The 17,586-nt window shown below is 38.6% G+C and overlaps 1 protein-coding gene across 1 annotated transcript in view; it reads right to left on the bottom strand.

Moving 5' to 3' along the window:
- tpcn3 (two pore segment channel 3) overlaps positions 1-17,196 on the bottom strand; it is a 30,995-nt gene extending 13,799 nt beyond the window's left edge. The window contains exons 1-9 of the mRNA XM_085355525.1: positions 17,107-17,196; positions 15,237-15,319; positions 14,551-14,665; positions 11,571-11,699; positions 10,622-10,738; positions 9,193-9,311; positions 8,312-8,413; positions 7,099-7,225; positions 5,620-5,827 (exon numbers count right to left, since the gene is read on the bottom strand). Coding sequence (XP_085211651.1) covers positions 5,620-5,827; positions 7,099-7,225; positions 8,312-8,413; positions 9,193-9,311; positions 10,622-10,738; positions 11,571-11,699; positions 14,551-14,665; positions 15,237-15,319; positions 17,107-17,196 — 1,090 coding nt within the window. The remainder of the gene's footprint in view (positions 1-5,619; positions 5,828-7,098; positions 7,226-8,311; positions 8,414-9,192; positions 9,312-10,621; positions 10,739-11,570; positions 11,700-14,550; positions 14,666-15,236; positions 15,320-17,106) is intronic.
- Positions 17,197-17,586: the final 390 nt, after the last annotated feature.

Raw genomic sequence — 17,586 nt, 5'->3', positions numbered from 1 at the left:
GATCTCACAGCTGTTTATGTTTTTAAACCTATTTTGCACAGAGAGGCGCACAGCTGACGTGAAAAAAGGCACATACCATAAACGTTGCGTGAAGAACTCTGTATTCCTCGTCCACAGGTAAACGGAAAAAAAGAGTTTAAAAAAAAATTTTTTTTCGGTGATTCGAAACGCCGTTTACGTGTGAACGGAGCAGATGCGTTTTCAAAAATACCCGTGTAGGTGCGGACGTAGCGTAAAAGAGTTAGTAGTTTATTTTCTTACTACCTACAGATCACTAAATGTTTGAGGTGTGAAATAAACCGCAATTGAGCAAAATATGGGTGTGTGTGTGTGTGTGTGTGTGTGTGTGTGTGTGTGTGTGTGTGTGTGTGTGTGTGTGTGCGTGCGCACACTGTGAGGGGGGGCGCGAACATTTTTCTGTAAAACAAAGGGGGGCCCAGCGGAAAAAGTTTGGGAACCACTGGGTTAACTGACGGCACGACCATAGCTGGGCCCGGTGGGCCGATGGTGATTTTTCGTTTTTATGGGCCGATGCTTTTTTGTTTTTTTGTTCTTTTTGTAACGGCATGAACAATGAAAGGTGGTGGATTGGCCACATGCTGGCCGATGCGTAAAAATAACTCAGTTGTTTGGTGGTGGCTATGGCGGAGCTTCCACAGAGGCCAGCAGGTGGATGAGGGAAAGGGGAGGCAGGAGGAGAGACCCGAGGCGGCCGCCGGTCCGAGTGTCAGGTGAACTGAACTTCAGGTAAGACGGTATGACCTGCAGTCTATCTGGGTCAGATATAAACCAAGTTTAGGTGGAGTTTATTTTCGTTATGCTGAATTTTTACAGTCAGTTACAATAACTCGTACAGCGTACTAGCTAGCATGACAGAGTTTCTATACAGCTGGGCGGGTGCTATGATGTTACTGATAGTGAATTTTATTTTATTCATAAAGGTTAGTTAGTAGAGCTGCCAACAGTCCCTTAAAAATGGAATGGTCCCTCGTTCATTGAAAATATTACGCATTTCATATTGAGCTGAGAAGGAACACAGTTTGTCCCGTACTTCAGCTACAATGGAAAAAGACTCAAAGCTGGAGTTATTCTGTGTGTTTACGCTGTCAGCGGTTTCTTCTTCTCTCATTCTCTCACCCTCCCTCTCCTGTTTCTACTTCAATCATGAAACTGATCCATGATCAGCTGATCGGCTTTTCTCTCTTGTTTGTTTATCACTTTGTGCCAGAAAGAGGAAACCAGCGGATGTCGCGCTAAACAACAGCAGCACTTTTAAACTTGATCAGCTGTTGTTAGAATTAATTTCATATTAATTTCTAGTATCAGCTGATGTTTGCTGGAGCCACAGCTGTAAAGCTGCTGGTCATGATATGGTTTGGTTATCTGGTGAGATGGAAACATGAAGATGAAACCAGGAGATGTCCTTACTGAACCATCAGAGCTGAACAGGTGATGGAGAAACAGGTTTAACTTTTAGGTGACATGAATGAGTTGAAGGGAAGTTATGAACTGTTTCTGAGAGACAAATAACACCAGGATCCTTTTCTAAGTAGCTGACAGCTGGTAACTGTGCAGGTGCGGGTCTAGCAAAGTGTTGCCGGGGGGGGGGAGGCATTAACAGGGAGAGGTGGGAACAAAGAAATACTTTTCTTTCTTATTCTCATTTCAGATGTCTCGCTTTTAATAAATAATTATCTGAATCTTACAACCAAAGTTTTTATCTGATATAAAATGTATAGAAATCATACCAATGAGACAGTACATCACTGTCACAACAGCGTTTGTTTTCATTCAAAGGCTTTATGGCTTTTCCTATAATACCTGGTGGGCTGGTCTCTAGTCAAAATGCCCGGGCTGATTTTTTTGTCCCAGTCCAGCCCTGGGCACGACACGCAGGGAATTAATTTGAGCAGGTGCATTTAAAAAAAAAAAAATGGCCGGGCCAGCGGTGTACATCACAAATTAGCTCGCATAGACACATTAGTTGTGCTGCTTCTTAATGATGGTATCTTAGCTAACAACCCCAACTACCAGATTCAACTTGTAATTGGCTAAAAATCACTTTGCCTACTGGTGAGAGGGACGTTGCTAGCTGGCAGTTTTTTCGAGCAATGTTGAAATTTCCACTTTCCAACACTTCAAATGCTTCAGGAGCTGTCTGCTCAGTGCAGCATCAGCACCACGGAAATCCGTAGACTCGAGACAGAATTCACAATGTGTTTTCGGGACTTGCAGGTGTATGGACCAATGTTTTCTTTTCTGATCAAACCAGAAAGCTTTAATGAGCAGCTGGATTTGTCTTGCATTAACTGGCTGGACACAGAGGACATCGAAATGCAGCTGATTGAACTGAAAAGCTCGAGTCTGTGGGGGTCAAAGTTTGCAGAACTACAGACGCAGCTGGAATCCACAGCTGTGCGTGTTCATGGAGCTGCATGTTCACCTGCTGGACAAGTTTAAATGTCTTCAGAACATTGCAGAGGCCTTATTGACAGTATTTGGCTCTGCATATCAGTGTGAGCATATTTTCTCTGACATGAGTGTCCTCAGGTAGCCGTCTGAATGCTGGACACTCGGAGACCTGTGTCTCTGAGTGGGAGACCAGAGATCATATTAACATGTGTGTCTCTGTATTAACAAACATGCCATATTGGCCCAGTTTATTTTTCTTATTACTGTTGTGAGGAGACCATAAATAGCATTTGCATTTTCTGTTGTACAGTTCATTTGCTGTTATGGATAAAAAGTCTTTTTTTGTTTCAAAATAGCTGATAACTATTCGCTGACAGCTGCCAACATCTGTGAACAAATATAATTCTATAAAGTGGTTCTATATAGTCAGTGTTGGGGAGTAACGGAATACATGTACCGCCGTTACGTATTTAAAATACAAAATATGAGTAACTGTATTCCGTTACAGTTACCGTTTAAAAAGGTGGTATTCAGAATACAGTTACTTTGTTGAAATAAATGGATTACACTGCGGTACTTTCCTGTTTCATTTTGTCGCAGGTCAGGACTGTTTGGGTTTTGTTTGACAGCTACGTTCTGTTGTTCCAGGCGGCAGCGCTACGGTTGCCATGGTTACAGGGCGACGCTCTCTCTCTCTCTCTGCGACTGTGTGTTTCCTGGGTGAGAGAGCGCCTTTTCGTTGTTGTTGTTGTTGTTGTTGTTGTTGTTGTTGTGCTAAGCTAACAGGCAGAATGCTACAAGCATAGCTCTAAAGAATGTAGCATCATGTTCAGTGTAGTCCGTGCTGCAGGGAGAATGGACTGCCATACACGTTATGGGTCTGTGAGCGCGAGGAGGGAGAAAAAGGGGAGTGGAAAGGTACGAGCTGTCATCGAGGAAAAACGGGAGCTGGAAGCATGTAAATATAATAATAACCACTGCAGCCAAGAAGAGTGCCTGACGAGCCCAGTTGTAAGTAAGCTATTAAGACTCGACTGTACACCGTGTTCGTGTTTTCCTCCGAAAACAATAAGTTCCGTTGGCGCAGTCTTTCAACGTCTCTCTCTGTCTCTCGCAAGAAAAGTTGACCCACACAACAAAGTAAAGCTATTTTTCGGCTACGAGCCGACAGGGACCCCGCCGTATTAGTCAGAGGTCCCTTTACTACAGTTCAGAGTCGCGGACCTTCAGTAATAGTAATAAATCACACAGCAATAGTACATTCACGTTGTTGTAAAAAGCATGATAATATATTAAGTAATCCAAAGTATTCAGAATACGTTACTGTCATTGAGTAACGTAACGGAATACGTTACAGAATACATTTTGGGGCATGTAATCTGTATTCTGTAATGGAATACATTTTAAAAGTAACCTTCCCAACACTGTATATAGTGTGTAACTGTTAATATAGAGCGTTATTACATTTATTGCTAATGCAATCATATGGCACATTGACTTCTGAGGAAATATTATATGGCACTCATGATCAGAAAGGTTGCCGACCCCTGACCTAATGTAACAACCTTCTGTTTGTTAAATGCAGGAATTGCAGTACGCACCGCAAAACTGTTTTCATTTTTCCTTCGAGTATATAGCAGCATTTTTGGAAATTTTTATCCCCTGTGCAAGACTGAAAAATGAAGACAAAATGCCAAAAACTGAAGTAACTAACTGCCACTTGAGGCTTGCTCTGTAAGCAAGACTCCCATGTGAAAATGCAAAGTTTTATAGTTTTAGAAAGGATGTCTAAAGCATAGCACAAAAATGGTTTTCACAGTGAGGAAGAAGAAAACAGAAACAGCAAATTCATGCTATTGCTCAAGTGCAAAGTCACACACACTGCGTGTTCATAAAGCAGAGGTTAAAAACCAAGAGTTGTGGTTTAAAAAAAAAATAATAATAAAATAAAATAAAAACCTGCATAAGAGGCAGTAGTAAATAACTTGATAGAGACAAAATCATTAAACGAATTCAGGGATAACAACCACACACAGGGAAATATGTATAACTGTAAAGATCAATTAGATTTTTTTTTTTACTTGTTGGGTTGTATAACATCAGATGTTGTGGTTGGTGGAAAAATAGAAATGCTCAATGATAATGCATTTTGACTTCCTTCATGTGGAAGATGAGTGTGAAGACACTGACTCAGCAGAGTATGCAGAGCTGAATGATACTGGACATCTGAACAATGCCTCAGCTTCAAGGATTAGACTGGACTGGTGACAATTTAATGGCCTTTAGGTAGATTTAGGGCATGCAGGCTGTACTCAGTTTACACATGAACACGCAAAACTGTGAGACAACCTGGTCACCTACGGCTCTAAGCAATTAAAATGCATGTACATTTAATCTTATTCATAACCTTACCCTTATTCCAAAGCAAATACAAAATGTTGAGATATTTGTGTAGAATAATAGAAGATGTAATGCAGTTCCATAGTTTATCTGTGACATGCAATCATATTCAGTCGTACAGAGCCAGTTTGGCCTTGAAATGTTGCTAAAATGTAAAGAAGGCAGCATTGCACAGCAGCTTTGTTCATTTGTGCTGAATATTACACTCTTCTCATAGCTTCTTAGCTGTGGATCTGGGAACAAACGAACTATTTTGCCAAGTTGCATAGTGACGCACCAGGAGTTTATTAAAAGCTAGACAGAAATTTTACACTTTGCAATGCCTACAACATTATTGACTTTGCCTACTTGCTTAAATTACAATTTCAGGGGCATTAACCACGAGTTTAATGTTTGTCTTTGTGTTTCTTACTCTTTAAAGGTCACAAATAGTTATTTCAAACTATAGATGACCTTTTAACCTTTTTACATGCATACTTTCATCATGTCATTCTCATTATGCCTTTCTCTTCCAACACTGCTCTCTCCTCTTCCTCCTCATCTCCAACCTCATCTCCTTAAATGAAGTCAAAGCTCTAACACATGAAAATGTACATAAATATGCTCAGTTACTCTCCATATTGTCACAATTACTTGTCAGCTGACTAGACATGTGACATGCAGATTAAACAGCTGACAACAAACCGGCTAAAGAAAAATAAATCTCATCCCTTCCATCTTGGGTACTTATAAAGAACTTTACTAAACTCAACTTCCCTAAACGTGTTTTGGATTTAAGGTGTGTATGTTGGTTTGGATATCACTCACCAATGGCCCCTTGGTTCTTGTCATCAGAGACGCTCCATAGCAGCTCTCTGTGAGCATTACTAAGGTTGGGTTGGACCAGTCGGACCAGTTGGTTCCAGCTGGCCTGGGTCACCACTGGCTCGCCGCCCTCCTCCCTTTGCTCCTGTAGGACACCAAATGCTCGCACCATCTTGTGCCTCTTAGCTCTCACTAGCTGCCGTACCTCTTCCTGTTGGAAATGATCATTTTCTTCTTAAATGACATGGAATGTGCAAAGGAAATCTACTGTATTCACAAAAGATGTGACATAAATTTATAGAAAAATAAGTACGTTTAATAAATAATTCCAAGATCCAGGTGCTGCTGTGACAAAGGAACTTTCGGGATACATCTTATTTGATTGAATTGACAAATATTAATCAGATCTGCTTGCCACTTTATATAAGTTGATATAATCTTACATGGCATATAGAGTATTTTGCAAAACCCTTTGCACAGCTTCTCAGGAGGTATGGAAAGTCATTGACTAATCAGACGTTTGGCGGTCAATCCCTGGCTGCTTCAGTCTGCATGTCAAAATACCTTTAGTCAAGATACTGAACCCCAAGTTGTTCTCTGATGTATACATCAGAGTAGCAATGCTTGTGTGAATGTTGCGTGATTTTGTACAATTCTAACGATCCTAAAAGTCAATATTGGCTCCAACGTCCTTTATTCTTTACCACGGCCTGATATTTCCTAGGCAAGCTTCCTTGTAGCTTTCCTGAAGTAGTCTTCATAAACAGTTCTCCAGGCTTCTTGGAGGAAATTCCATTTTATTAATGTTGAGGTCCTGGTTCTAGGGAGGCCAATCCATGACTGCTTGTGTTCCACCATGTGTTTTTCTAAAAATGCATGCTTTTATTGCATTGTCAGTGTTTTCGGGATCATTGCCATACTGAAAAATTAAGCCATCACCAAATAAATGGCCTGCCAGATGGTATTGCAATCAAATCTGACAGTGCATTTTTATGTACATAGTTTCATCAATTTTGACAAGATTCCCAACACCACCGGCTGAAATGCTCAAACTAGGACAGAACCTTTACTGTGATTTACAGATGGCTATAGACACTTACTGTACCCCTCTGCCAACTTCCTCTGAACATACTGATTTAAATTAAAAATTTCATTTTGGATTTATGATACCATAAGACCTGTCCCACTGATTTTCCGTTCAGTTTTTGTGGACTGTGGTATAGCTTAGCCTTTTCTCCTGGTTTCCCTCTCTTAAGAATGACTTCTTTATAGCTACGCTTCCACTGAGACTATTTGTAATAAGGCTTCAGTGAACAGTAGATAAATCAAATGCAGGTCCAGATACATCTCTCAAGTCCTGTGTCAAGTGTGTGTGGTTTTTTTTAATGCGGAGTGGCTCAAAACTTTTGCACAGTATGGTATTTTTTAAAGAAATTATAAAAATATAGAGAACCTGCACAGGAAACGGTCACATGGCTGTACCTTCAAGTATTTTTTATAGTTGTTGTATACGACAGCCAGGAAGACGGACATGAAGATGTAAGTGTTGATAAGGATGTACACAATGAAGAAGACTGCGAAGAAGAAGTTGGCGTTGTATGCTGGCATCCTGACAATAACAAGCAGAAAAAAAGAAGTCAGGCTAAGATACAAAGACAAATAGATACTAATAGAAAGATACTAGATACTAGAAGAAGAAAAACGGTTAGTGTTCACTTCCTTCTTCTTTTCTGTAAAGCTCAGAGAGTTCCCTCTCAAACCAAGAGGTCAGCGCCAGAAAGAAACACAAGAGTTTGTGTGGTTTGAAGTGCTATCTAAATAACAACACTACTTTTACTTCACAAACAGTTTCAAAATACATTATGTCAAATACACTAATAAAAATCTGAGAATTAGGATTATAACTGAGTTTGGCTGAATTGTGTTATTCATGTCGTCTCCTTGCTGTTCAGACATCACGCCTTATTGATCATATAAACAATTCCAGTATTCAAGGAATACATGCACAACATTGAATGCAACACAAATTACATTCAGTGGGTTTCATCTGAACAAAAATTTTAACAGAAATGAGAAAATCTGCTAATTTTTTTTAATCAACTGTCCTTTTTCAAATATTAATAGTTGGTTCATCTCGCCCTATGACAGCTGGGATGGAATAGTTGGTTCAACGAGATAAGCACTATTAACAACAGTGCTGTTTGTTTCTTTCAGTCAGAGCCACTGAATGATGTATAAGATGATGTGAAGATGTCCAATTTAGATTAAAAAGACAGATCTGGATAAAAATGTGACATTTATGCCAGTTTTATATGTACAGTATGTGAGATAAAGTGCATCTTAATTGCTCTCCAAATATTTAATCATCTATCATTAATCTGTGAATCTATTTTCATCCATGTTTCATAGTCATCTTTGTCTACTTGATTTTGTTGATTGTTTGACAAAATGCACATAAAACTAAAGTGGAATGAACCAACACTACATTCCATTTTGCAATCACACGCAAAATCTGACTTCCACGTATTTTCACAAACTGAATCATCTCAAAGTAAATACTATATAAAGTAACGTCATGCAAACACAATCAGGGATTTAACGTACTTTAGAAAAAGGCATGCTTCATGAAGACTGAAATAATTGTAAATTGCTTGATCTCAAAGAACACAAATTGAGATTTACAATACAAACTTACATGACGTCAGGGCTATTGGCCGTGGTGACGAGGACGTACAAGTCAAACATGATTTCCAGGTAGCTGGTGAAATATGGTGTTCCATTTATGTTCGTCAAACCTCTAGAGAGAGAGAGAGAAAAAATACATACACTTAAAAACTATTGCTAAAACTCAAAAAAGTCCTCTACTTTTTCACTAAAAACAAAACAAAGCAAAAAAACAGAACACATGGCCTCAGTAGAGCCTTTGGGAAAATGTTGACCATTGTCTAACTGCGCCAGGTGGTGTGGCTCTTTGACTGACCAGGAGAACATGTTTGTAAATGTTGCATGAGCTTAAAATCTTTGCTTATTTATATGGATGACATAGCTGGGTGTTTGCACAATTGCCCGTGCAAGCTCATGTTATAAATTACAATTTCACTGGTTGCATCATGCAAGATTTTATTACATAGAGAAAGAAAGAAATCCAGGTAATATATTTGGATTGGATCTCAGATCTTTACATGTATTCAGCTTGTTACAAAATGTCAGAGAATGACCCAGCAAGTCTGTCAAATCTGTTGTCTGTATGCTGCTTACTATTGTCCCTTTTACTCTCATTATTCCAGGCTTCTCACTACACTGCCTGAAAGCTATCATCTGTTACCTACCTGCCCATTATTCGTGTAGAGCGCTTTAGCTTTTGCAGGAAGTGTTTTCAAGTTGCATGGGTCTCAAAGACTCCCAAGTTATATGCAATGTAAATACAGCCTTTTAAAAGATAATAAACAGGCCAAAAAGATGTCACATATATGGAATGAAATAACTTGAATGATTCTAACTGAAAACAAGTTTAAAGAGAATTTGAAAACTGATGTCAAGAGCCAACCTCAGAATACAAAGGTACAGCTTTCTCACCGTTTGCCCAGCAACTTCAGCGCCATGAGGGCGAAGATGAGGATACTGAACATGAAGAGCAGGAAGACGTAGAAAATCTGAGGCAGAGCATTACGGATGCTCCTGAATGCTCTGCGGAGCTGAACACAAAGGAGCACACAGTGACACAGTTTTACATGCAAAAGCTCTTTCCTTATACACTTATCAACAATGTTTTCAAGTACCATTGGCTCGTGAAGTCAAACATTTACATGTTTAACAACATTATGTCTGCCTCAAACACTCCACAAATTCCTAACAGAGAAAAACTAAACATGATCCACTGATCAAACGGCAGAAAATTCATGACAGACAAAACACCACTTTGAGAGCCTTGATCACGTGAACACAAACAAATGCTCAAACTCTGACCAGATGTGAAAGCATTTTCAAGTATGACTTAAACTGAATTTAGGACCAAAGCTTTCTACATGTCTGCAAACCACGAGTCACTTGGATTTCTGGGCAATTTGTCATTTACAACATACATGCATAAAACTTCTGTATGAGCCTAATCACCTCCAGGGCTGAGACTGGGAAAAAAACATGCCAAAAAATGTAGTGGTTAGTACTGTTGACACAGCAAGATGGTTCTTGGTTCTACCACTACTATGTTAGGTTAACTGGTGATTCTAAACTGGCCATGGATGTGAGATAGATAGTGTTTGAAGTACATCGAATAAAATATGCCTATCGAGCGGACAAGCATAGCAGCTGTAATGGTCCACTTGTGAAAATAGATTTGTTGGAGATTTTGTTTGACAACAAATCTGACTGTTGCACTGCCGGACAGGACAGGCAAAAAATAAAATAAATAAGTTAATTGTATAAATAATAGAAGTTAGTTTAATAAGACCTAAAAATTCGTTAAATAGAGCCATCTTGTGATGTCTCTGGAATATTTCTTACAGCCAAATCATTAATAATCCCCACAAACACATTATATTTGGTGTCAAAAAACACTGAGCTAATGAAGACGTCATATTTTGAGAATGAACTCCTAACGGGGATGATTTCTTCTTTAACATGTATTCTGATATATGTTATTTCTCTTAGTTTTCTTAGTAATTTCTCCTAATCTTCACTGTAGTACACAAAGTTTCTGAGTTTAACCCTAGGAATGTAATCATAGAAAGAAGACACCGAGACAGTCTATAGTAGAGCCATGAAAAATGTAACCAATGACCTACATTTGACTACAGTGCTTATCCTCACTTTACTTTTAGTGCTTCAAACCTTCCCATATCAGTTCAGCAGAGCTAGTTCTCTCTAAAGGTGGTGCTCATTACAACTGAAATGGATCATCCTCTGGAGAGGATTTAATGAGGAAAAAAACGGAAAAAAATTGAAATGTTCATGGTAATGAAGCTTTCATTACTGACTGTGGATTGTTTAAACATTCAGCCATTACCTGCCGTCCCTCTGTGACGTTGACCAGTAGAAGCGGCCGCAGGACTCTGGACCAGCGAACACCATAATAATTTGCAGCTTTCAATGCTCCATAAATGATCATATCAACCAAAGTGAGCTAGTCAATGCACAAAAGAACAAAGTCATTTAATGGTAAATGGTAAACAGACTGGTTCTTATATAGTGCTTTTCTACTCTGAGCAATCAAAGCGCTTTATACAACTTGCCTCGTTCACCCAGTCGCACAAGCACTTTTTTCTATGCAAGTGCTTCTAACATTCACACACATTGAAAGAATACCAGCTTCAATGCTAGTATTTACTATCTATTTGCATTTCAAAGAGTCAGATGCAGTTCAAGATGCATATGTCAATACTTAAAGTGTTTCCATGACCAAACTAGCTAGATAAGAATAAACAGGATTATTCTAAAATGAAATTATTTGAGCAGTAGTAGAAGGACAGTCTTCTTTGAAATGAAAATGATTTCATATATAATACAAACAAAATAACAACTTATTCCAAATATTCCAGAAAATAAAAAGTTGTGCAAGAAAATTTGTGACTGAGAGCCTCAGAATCACTGAGTCACAAGGAAGCTTTACTACTTTGGTAGTGCTGAGAAAGCAACATCTTAGGCTAAAGGTTGTTTCACAACAAGAGGAAAGCCTTCTCAGCACATCCTGTCTCTGCAGCTCAGCACACGTTAACAGTTTCAGCTTTCAGACCCTAAACCAGGAAGTCCTCTGGGTGCACACTGCACACTCACCAACTGACAGGAATGTATAACCTCTTCCTAAGTACTTAGTCAAAAACATCTTTACAATGACTTGTTCTGGTTCTGTCTGAGTTAGAGGAGCCTTCTTCCAAAATCTTCCAATTAAAAATACATATATACTAATAATGTGTATAAACCCCTCCCACAATAATAATGCAGATTGGCACTCCTACCGTGAGGATGACAATGATGCAGATATTTTTGGGATCTTTCCAGAACTTGTCACGGAGAATCACCTTGGCATAGTGAATGACTCGAATGGTGAAGATGAGCAGACAGAGTATCTCCACCAGCATGGTGGCCTGAAAAACAACATAACACAACACATGACCATACTTCTGATAATAATTTAACTTCTTGGACTTCACAGCAGCTAGTCTATTTCACTGATCTCAGCTGCACTACTGTAATTGCTGTATAGACCATCATACTGTACAATACAATAATTATAGTTTTCCAACTGTTTATTAATACTTGCAATTGTATATCTACAACCTGTATAGTTTTCATATTTTTAAACATATGCATAACCTGTTCATAGCCTGCGCATACTTATAGTATATTCATAACATTCCTTCATACCTTGTACATGTAACATACTATAATAGATCCAAATTCTGTATTATATATTATTACTAAAGCACTTTCTGGATGGATGCAAACTGCATTTTGTTGCCATGTACTTGTGACATGTGCAATGACAATAAAGTTGAATTTTATTCTATTGTATTCTATTCTTCAGGACTGGTAAAATGTTGAATGGCCTGAAAATCTATTCAGTCTTTTTATAATAAAATGCTGAGGTGTAGACAGTAATTAGTATTTCTATTCATACAAGCCACAGAAGATTACATTAGAGTCAGTCAAAGTTAATGGTGTTATTAATTACTTTTACATTACCAGCTATTACTGAACTCCAATTTGGAATTTCAATGATTGCACATTTTACATATAGGTCAAGGGTCAAGTTCAAGGTCAAGTTCATTTATATAGCACATTTCCAAACCGTCCATACTGCACAAAGTGCATAACCATGTAAAATGCCACTGAAACAAATAAGATGTAAAACAATGATGCAGTAAAATATGGAAAAAATAAATAAAGTAAATCAATAAAAACAACTAAAACAACAACTAAGGCTGTTACAACCAAAATGTTTAGGTCAAAGTTTGTTAAAAGCCAGACGATAAAAATGTGTCTTCGGTAACGATTTAAACTGATCACGTGTTTGTGCAGATCTAATGCGGGATCTGCCACAGAGAAGGCTCAGTCGCCATGAGACTGATATAGAAAGACATAGAAAGACTGTAGCTACATCAAAATATAATATATACCCTAATACCACTATCTCCCAGTTTCATAAAAACTATAGTGGTGTGTAGTTGGTAACAAATTACTGCTGATAGAAAAGCAGCTTATTTTAAGTGATTAGAACATTATACTAGAACTAAACATCTTGAGCTGCTGCGTCTCAATCATTATCAAAGATCAGACATATGATAGTGTCTCCATAATAGACCTCATCCATCCAAGCGTATTGACTGTACTTGACTGTAACTCTTGTTGTGCTTTAGACACCTGTTGTGAGCTCGCCGTTCACTCTAGCCAGAACCAGCAGCAGTAAGGCTCACCAAGACTGGGGAGCAGACCAAGAAATACAATTGCCAGGTGCAGTCCAAAATGTTGGAGTTGAAGTCTGTCAAGCTCTGGGAGAAGTCTATTTATATAAAAATGGAAGAGGAATTATTGCTAATTCGCATTGTCAAGGAGTGAAGCCAAAAAAGGTGGCAGTAGATAAACCGTTACTCAAAAAGCCATCTCTAGACCCAGCCGTTTTAGCTAATTATAGGCCAATCTCAACCTTCCTTTCATATCAAACATCCTTGAAAGAGTAGTTGTCAAACAGCTAACAGATCATCTGCAGAGGAATGGCTTATTTGAAGAGTTTCAGTCAGGTTTCAGAGCTCATCACAGCACAGAAACAGCTTTAGTGAAGGTTACAAATGATCTTCTTATGGCCTCTGACAGTGGACTCATCTCTGTGCTTGTCCTGCTAGACCTCAGTGCAGCGTTCGATACTGTCGACCATAATATCCTATTAGAGCGATTAGAGCATGCTGTAGGTATTACAGGTACTGCACTGCAGTGGTTTGTATCATATCTAACTAATAGACTTCACACATTTTAATGCTTTGCAGATAACACACAGCTTTATCCATCCATGATACCAGATCTCACACACCAATTAGTTAAACTGCAGGAATGTCTTACTCCCGGAAAAGCCTTCAGCTAATCCAAAATGCTGCAGCAAGAGTCCTGACAGGGACTAGAAAGAGAGAGCAGATTTCCCCTCTATTGGCTTCTATTGCATTTAATATTTCTTCTTCAGTCACCTTTCTCACTCACTATGTGTTAACAGACCTCTCTGCATTGAATCATACTCGTTATTAGTCTCTGTCTCTCTTCCACAGCATGTCTTCATCCTGTCTTCCTTCTCTCACCCCAACCGGTCGCAGCAGATGGCCCCGCCCCTCCCTGAGCCTGGTTCTGCTGGAGGTTTCTTCCTGTTAAAAGGGAGTTTTTCCTTCCCACTGTTACCAAAGTGTTTGCTCATAGGGGGTCATATGATTGTTGGGTTTTTCTCTGTATGTATTATTGTAGGGTCTACCTTACAATAAAAAGTGCCTTGAAAAAACTAACAAACAACAACAACAAAAACAAACAAACTAGTAAGAAAGTATGCTAGTTGTTTATTTAAACTGCTATATTTCACTTTTTTGCATTCATTAATTTTGCTACATACTTGCTAAATTTAACATCTGTATAAGTTTAATTACTAGTCAGCCTTTAAACCAAAATGAAACTTAGATTTACAAGTTAGTACTTAGTTAGTACTTAGTTTATATCAGAATAACTCTTATAGTGTTTTTTCATAGACTCTGCTTCAATCAGCATGACAGAGGCTCAGATATTTCAGATATATCAGTTCCAATACTGTCTGCATCTCTGAATTTTTCAAAAAGCACTTACGATTGTTTGGACATTTGGCGCTGCTGACAAACCTTTTATTCCTCTCAGCACCCTTAGCCTGCACATTAAAAAAAGAAACTATAAAAACAGGACAGTGTCTCTGTGTGGCAGTTGCAGTCTTACCCATATAGGCAGAGGGTATACAGCTGGATCCTCGAAGATGGCAAGAGACAGATTGACCAGCATGAAGAAGTAGAGGAGTACCTTTAGGGCCCAATGATTATAGAGCATATACAGTCTGAAAATCCACACACAAAGTTGGATATTAGAGCAACTCACACTCATTATTCAATCCAAACTGCATGCTATAACTTAAAGTCCTCACATCCAAATGCATTTCACATTAGGGGGAAGTCATTTCACATCCCTCATAGTTTGCCATAGCAGATTGACTAATAAACAGGAGAAAATGTTGCATTTGCTGGGACAATATATTCTACATGAAAAATTATCCATTCAACAATGTTGATTTAAAGCTGTTATAAAGACTAATATGTATTTATTAAAAGTGAAATATAAAGTTATGACACCTTACAGTAAATATACAGAATAAAAAAAATACCAACCAGTCAGCACAGGCAAAGAAAGTCATCGTAAACAGAGCTAAAAGAAACTGTTCTAGTCTGACATGTTCAAACTGCTGGTCAAAAATTAAGAGGAGATGGAGAGGAGTGAAACATCTTCCAGGCTGAACAGATTAAATATACGTGTGTACAGAAATCAGCACAACAGAAATACAGCAGAGACAAACAAAATAATTATAGAATTTCCACATATTTAATATGGATGGATGGATGTGAAAGCCGCACCTGACAGCCTGAGGTGATGTGTCAAAGTAGACATTTCTGTTGTACTGGGCATCTGACACATAGATGGCAGCCAAGTTAAAATCCTGAAACACACAGAAGGGCATTTAAAGCATTTAAATATTACTCTCAATATAAGAAGATCTGCAAAATAAAAGGTATTTAACGCTGAAAAATTAACAAAAATTAAAACAAATCTACTATCTGATTGTCTTTTTTAGTTACATATAGTTGTTTGTTTCCTTAATTCTCACATTTCCTTTGTCTGTTAGTGGATTGTTTTTTGTTTTTTCGGCCGGCTTGTGCGATACATATATGAATGGTATGAGATCAAGTGTAAACCATCATTATGGTATTATCCATAGGCACACTGGCTAAGGTACAGCATGAATTACAACAGCCTTACCTAAGCCATTTCTCTGTGTGAGATACAGCAGGCAAAATCAGTTTTGACCATGTGACAAACTGTTGCTATTGATAAGAAATTCTCACCAGAGAAACCATCCAATCCACACATGCAAAGAAATCAAAGCACAGATCCCGATAAATTATGTGTAATATAAGAAATGATACAGAAAACATACTGAACACACTAAGAAAGGGGTGTACAAAAAGGCATGGAAAGTCATGACACCAGCTGAATAATATCAGTAAGCAGTCCTGCCACTTGGTTCAAATTGATGTTGGTTCATTCAAACTGATGGCCTATAAAAACATGTCTTATAAGAAACATGGGTAAAACCAATGAGGACTCTCAAGACCTTTGAAGCCTTATTGTTGCAAAACATACTGAAAGCATTGGTTACAGAAGAATTTACAGAAGAAACTACTGAAGGTTCCAGTGAGCACTTTTGAAGCCAATATCCGGAAGTTGAAAGAACATTATTTCACCATAAACCGGCCACGACCAGGTGCTCACTGCAAGATTTCAGACAGAGAAACAAAGGCAAATGATAGTATGCATGTTCAATACATTTTCCACTCTGTCATTTCTCATTATTACACATAATTTATGGTAATCTGTGGTTAGATTTCTTTACATGTGTAGACCGAACTGGTTGTTATTGGCATCTGGTGAGAATTTTACATCAAAAGCACCTTTAGAAATATATTTACTTAGAAAATTGGTGGCACGTTCAATACTTATTTTACCCACTGTAATTATCAGCAGCTTCACCGAAAGGTTGAGGAAATGAAAACAACTTGCAGAAGCACAGACTCAGGGTCAGCAGTGACCTGCTAGACAGAACCTCAGTGATGGATCCTTGGTTCAGGGCCAATATACATCCCAAGCACCAAAAGACTAGTGCACTTAAACACAAAACTGTGTTTGAGGTCAAGTCTATGCTGTCTGATTAATTGGTGACCACAGTGCATGAGCCTGAAGGCTAGCAAAGAATAGTGCAACTGGTAAGAATCACTGGCAAGCAGGTCCTGAGCTGTGACGAGAGAGTTTTAAGGTGATTTACAGTGATTTAATATAGAAGGCAGTTCACTCAAATAGTGGAAGGAACATATAGATTGTTTGTTTCAAGCATTGAACCATCTGTCAAAAATGGTCCGTGAAAAAAAAAGGGTCCCCTTTTTTTTTGTTTTTTAAACAGTCGTCCAAAGCTATCGAATAAAATCTATTTTATTTGTCAATGATTCACTTAATGCACAATAAATTCATCTTTAACAGAGAACTAACTAGGGAAGTTGGAAGCTGTATACTAGTGATGGGTGCTTTATGGGGCTTAAAGGACAAGAGTCCAACAGTTTACTGCAGTCGTGGAATCATTTGCACGTTCTCCAGGCCATCCGCTGACAGAAAACCTGCACAATCACATTATAATCACTTGTAGTTGTGCAGGAGCGTCCAGCTGTGTCATACCTCTTCGCTTTTTGCTGTATTCCCTGTGTTTGAATTTCCTTTTCTTGCAGACGCTTCGGGAATGTTTTCATTCTTCTCTGATTCAGACATCTCTCAACACGACCGACACAAAACGTCCCAAAATGTTTCTTCTAACTTTTTAATGACTCTCGAAATGTCTCCAAACTTTCACTACCAGCTCCTCGGCGTTTCTAAGTGGTGAAAAAAAGAAAAACATATATCCAAACTTAGTTTAAGTCGCACTTTTTGACGTAAACGTCACATCAAGCGTCATCCACGAGATTCGCATCAGAGGATTTCTTTCCAGTGGCATAAAAATGACAACCGCTTGCCATCTATCTCAGCCTACTGATATCTGGTCAGAGCCGCTTCAAGTCTTGCTCCAATAAACCACGACTCTTGCTGACTTCACGGACCAGCGGAATGAATAAGGAGGAAAAAATACAGTGATGTGTAAAACAGGCTGATTACCATTAAACA

The sequence above is a fragment of the Diplotaxodon limnothrissa genome, linkage group LG6 (assembly GCF_057381915.1).
Source record: "Diplotaxodon limnothrissa isolate DT_005_m linkage group LG6, D_limnothrissa_male_GT1.1, whole genome shotgun sequence".
In the NCBI taxonomy this organism is placed as follows: domain Eukaryota; kingdom Metazoa; phylum Chordata; class Actinopteri; order Cichliformes; family Cichlidae; genus Diplotaxodon; species Diplotaxodon limnothrissa.
Note: the sequence above shows the minus strand (reverse complement) of the source record. Positions and strands in the feature narration are given on the sequence as shown.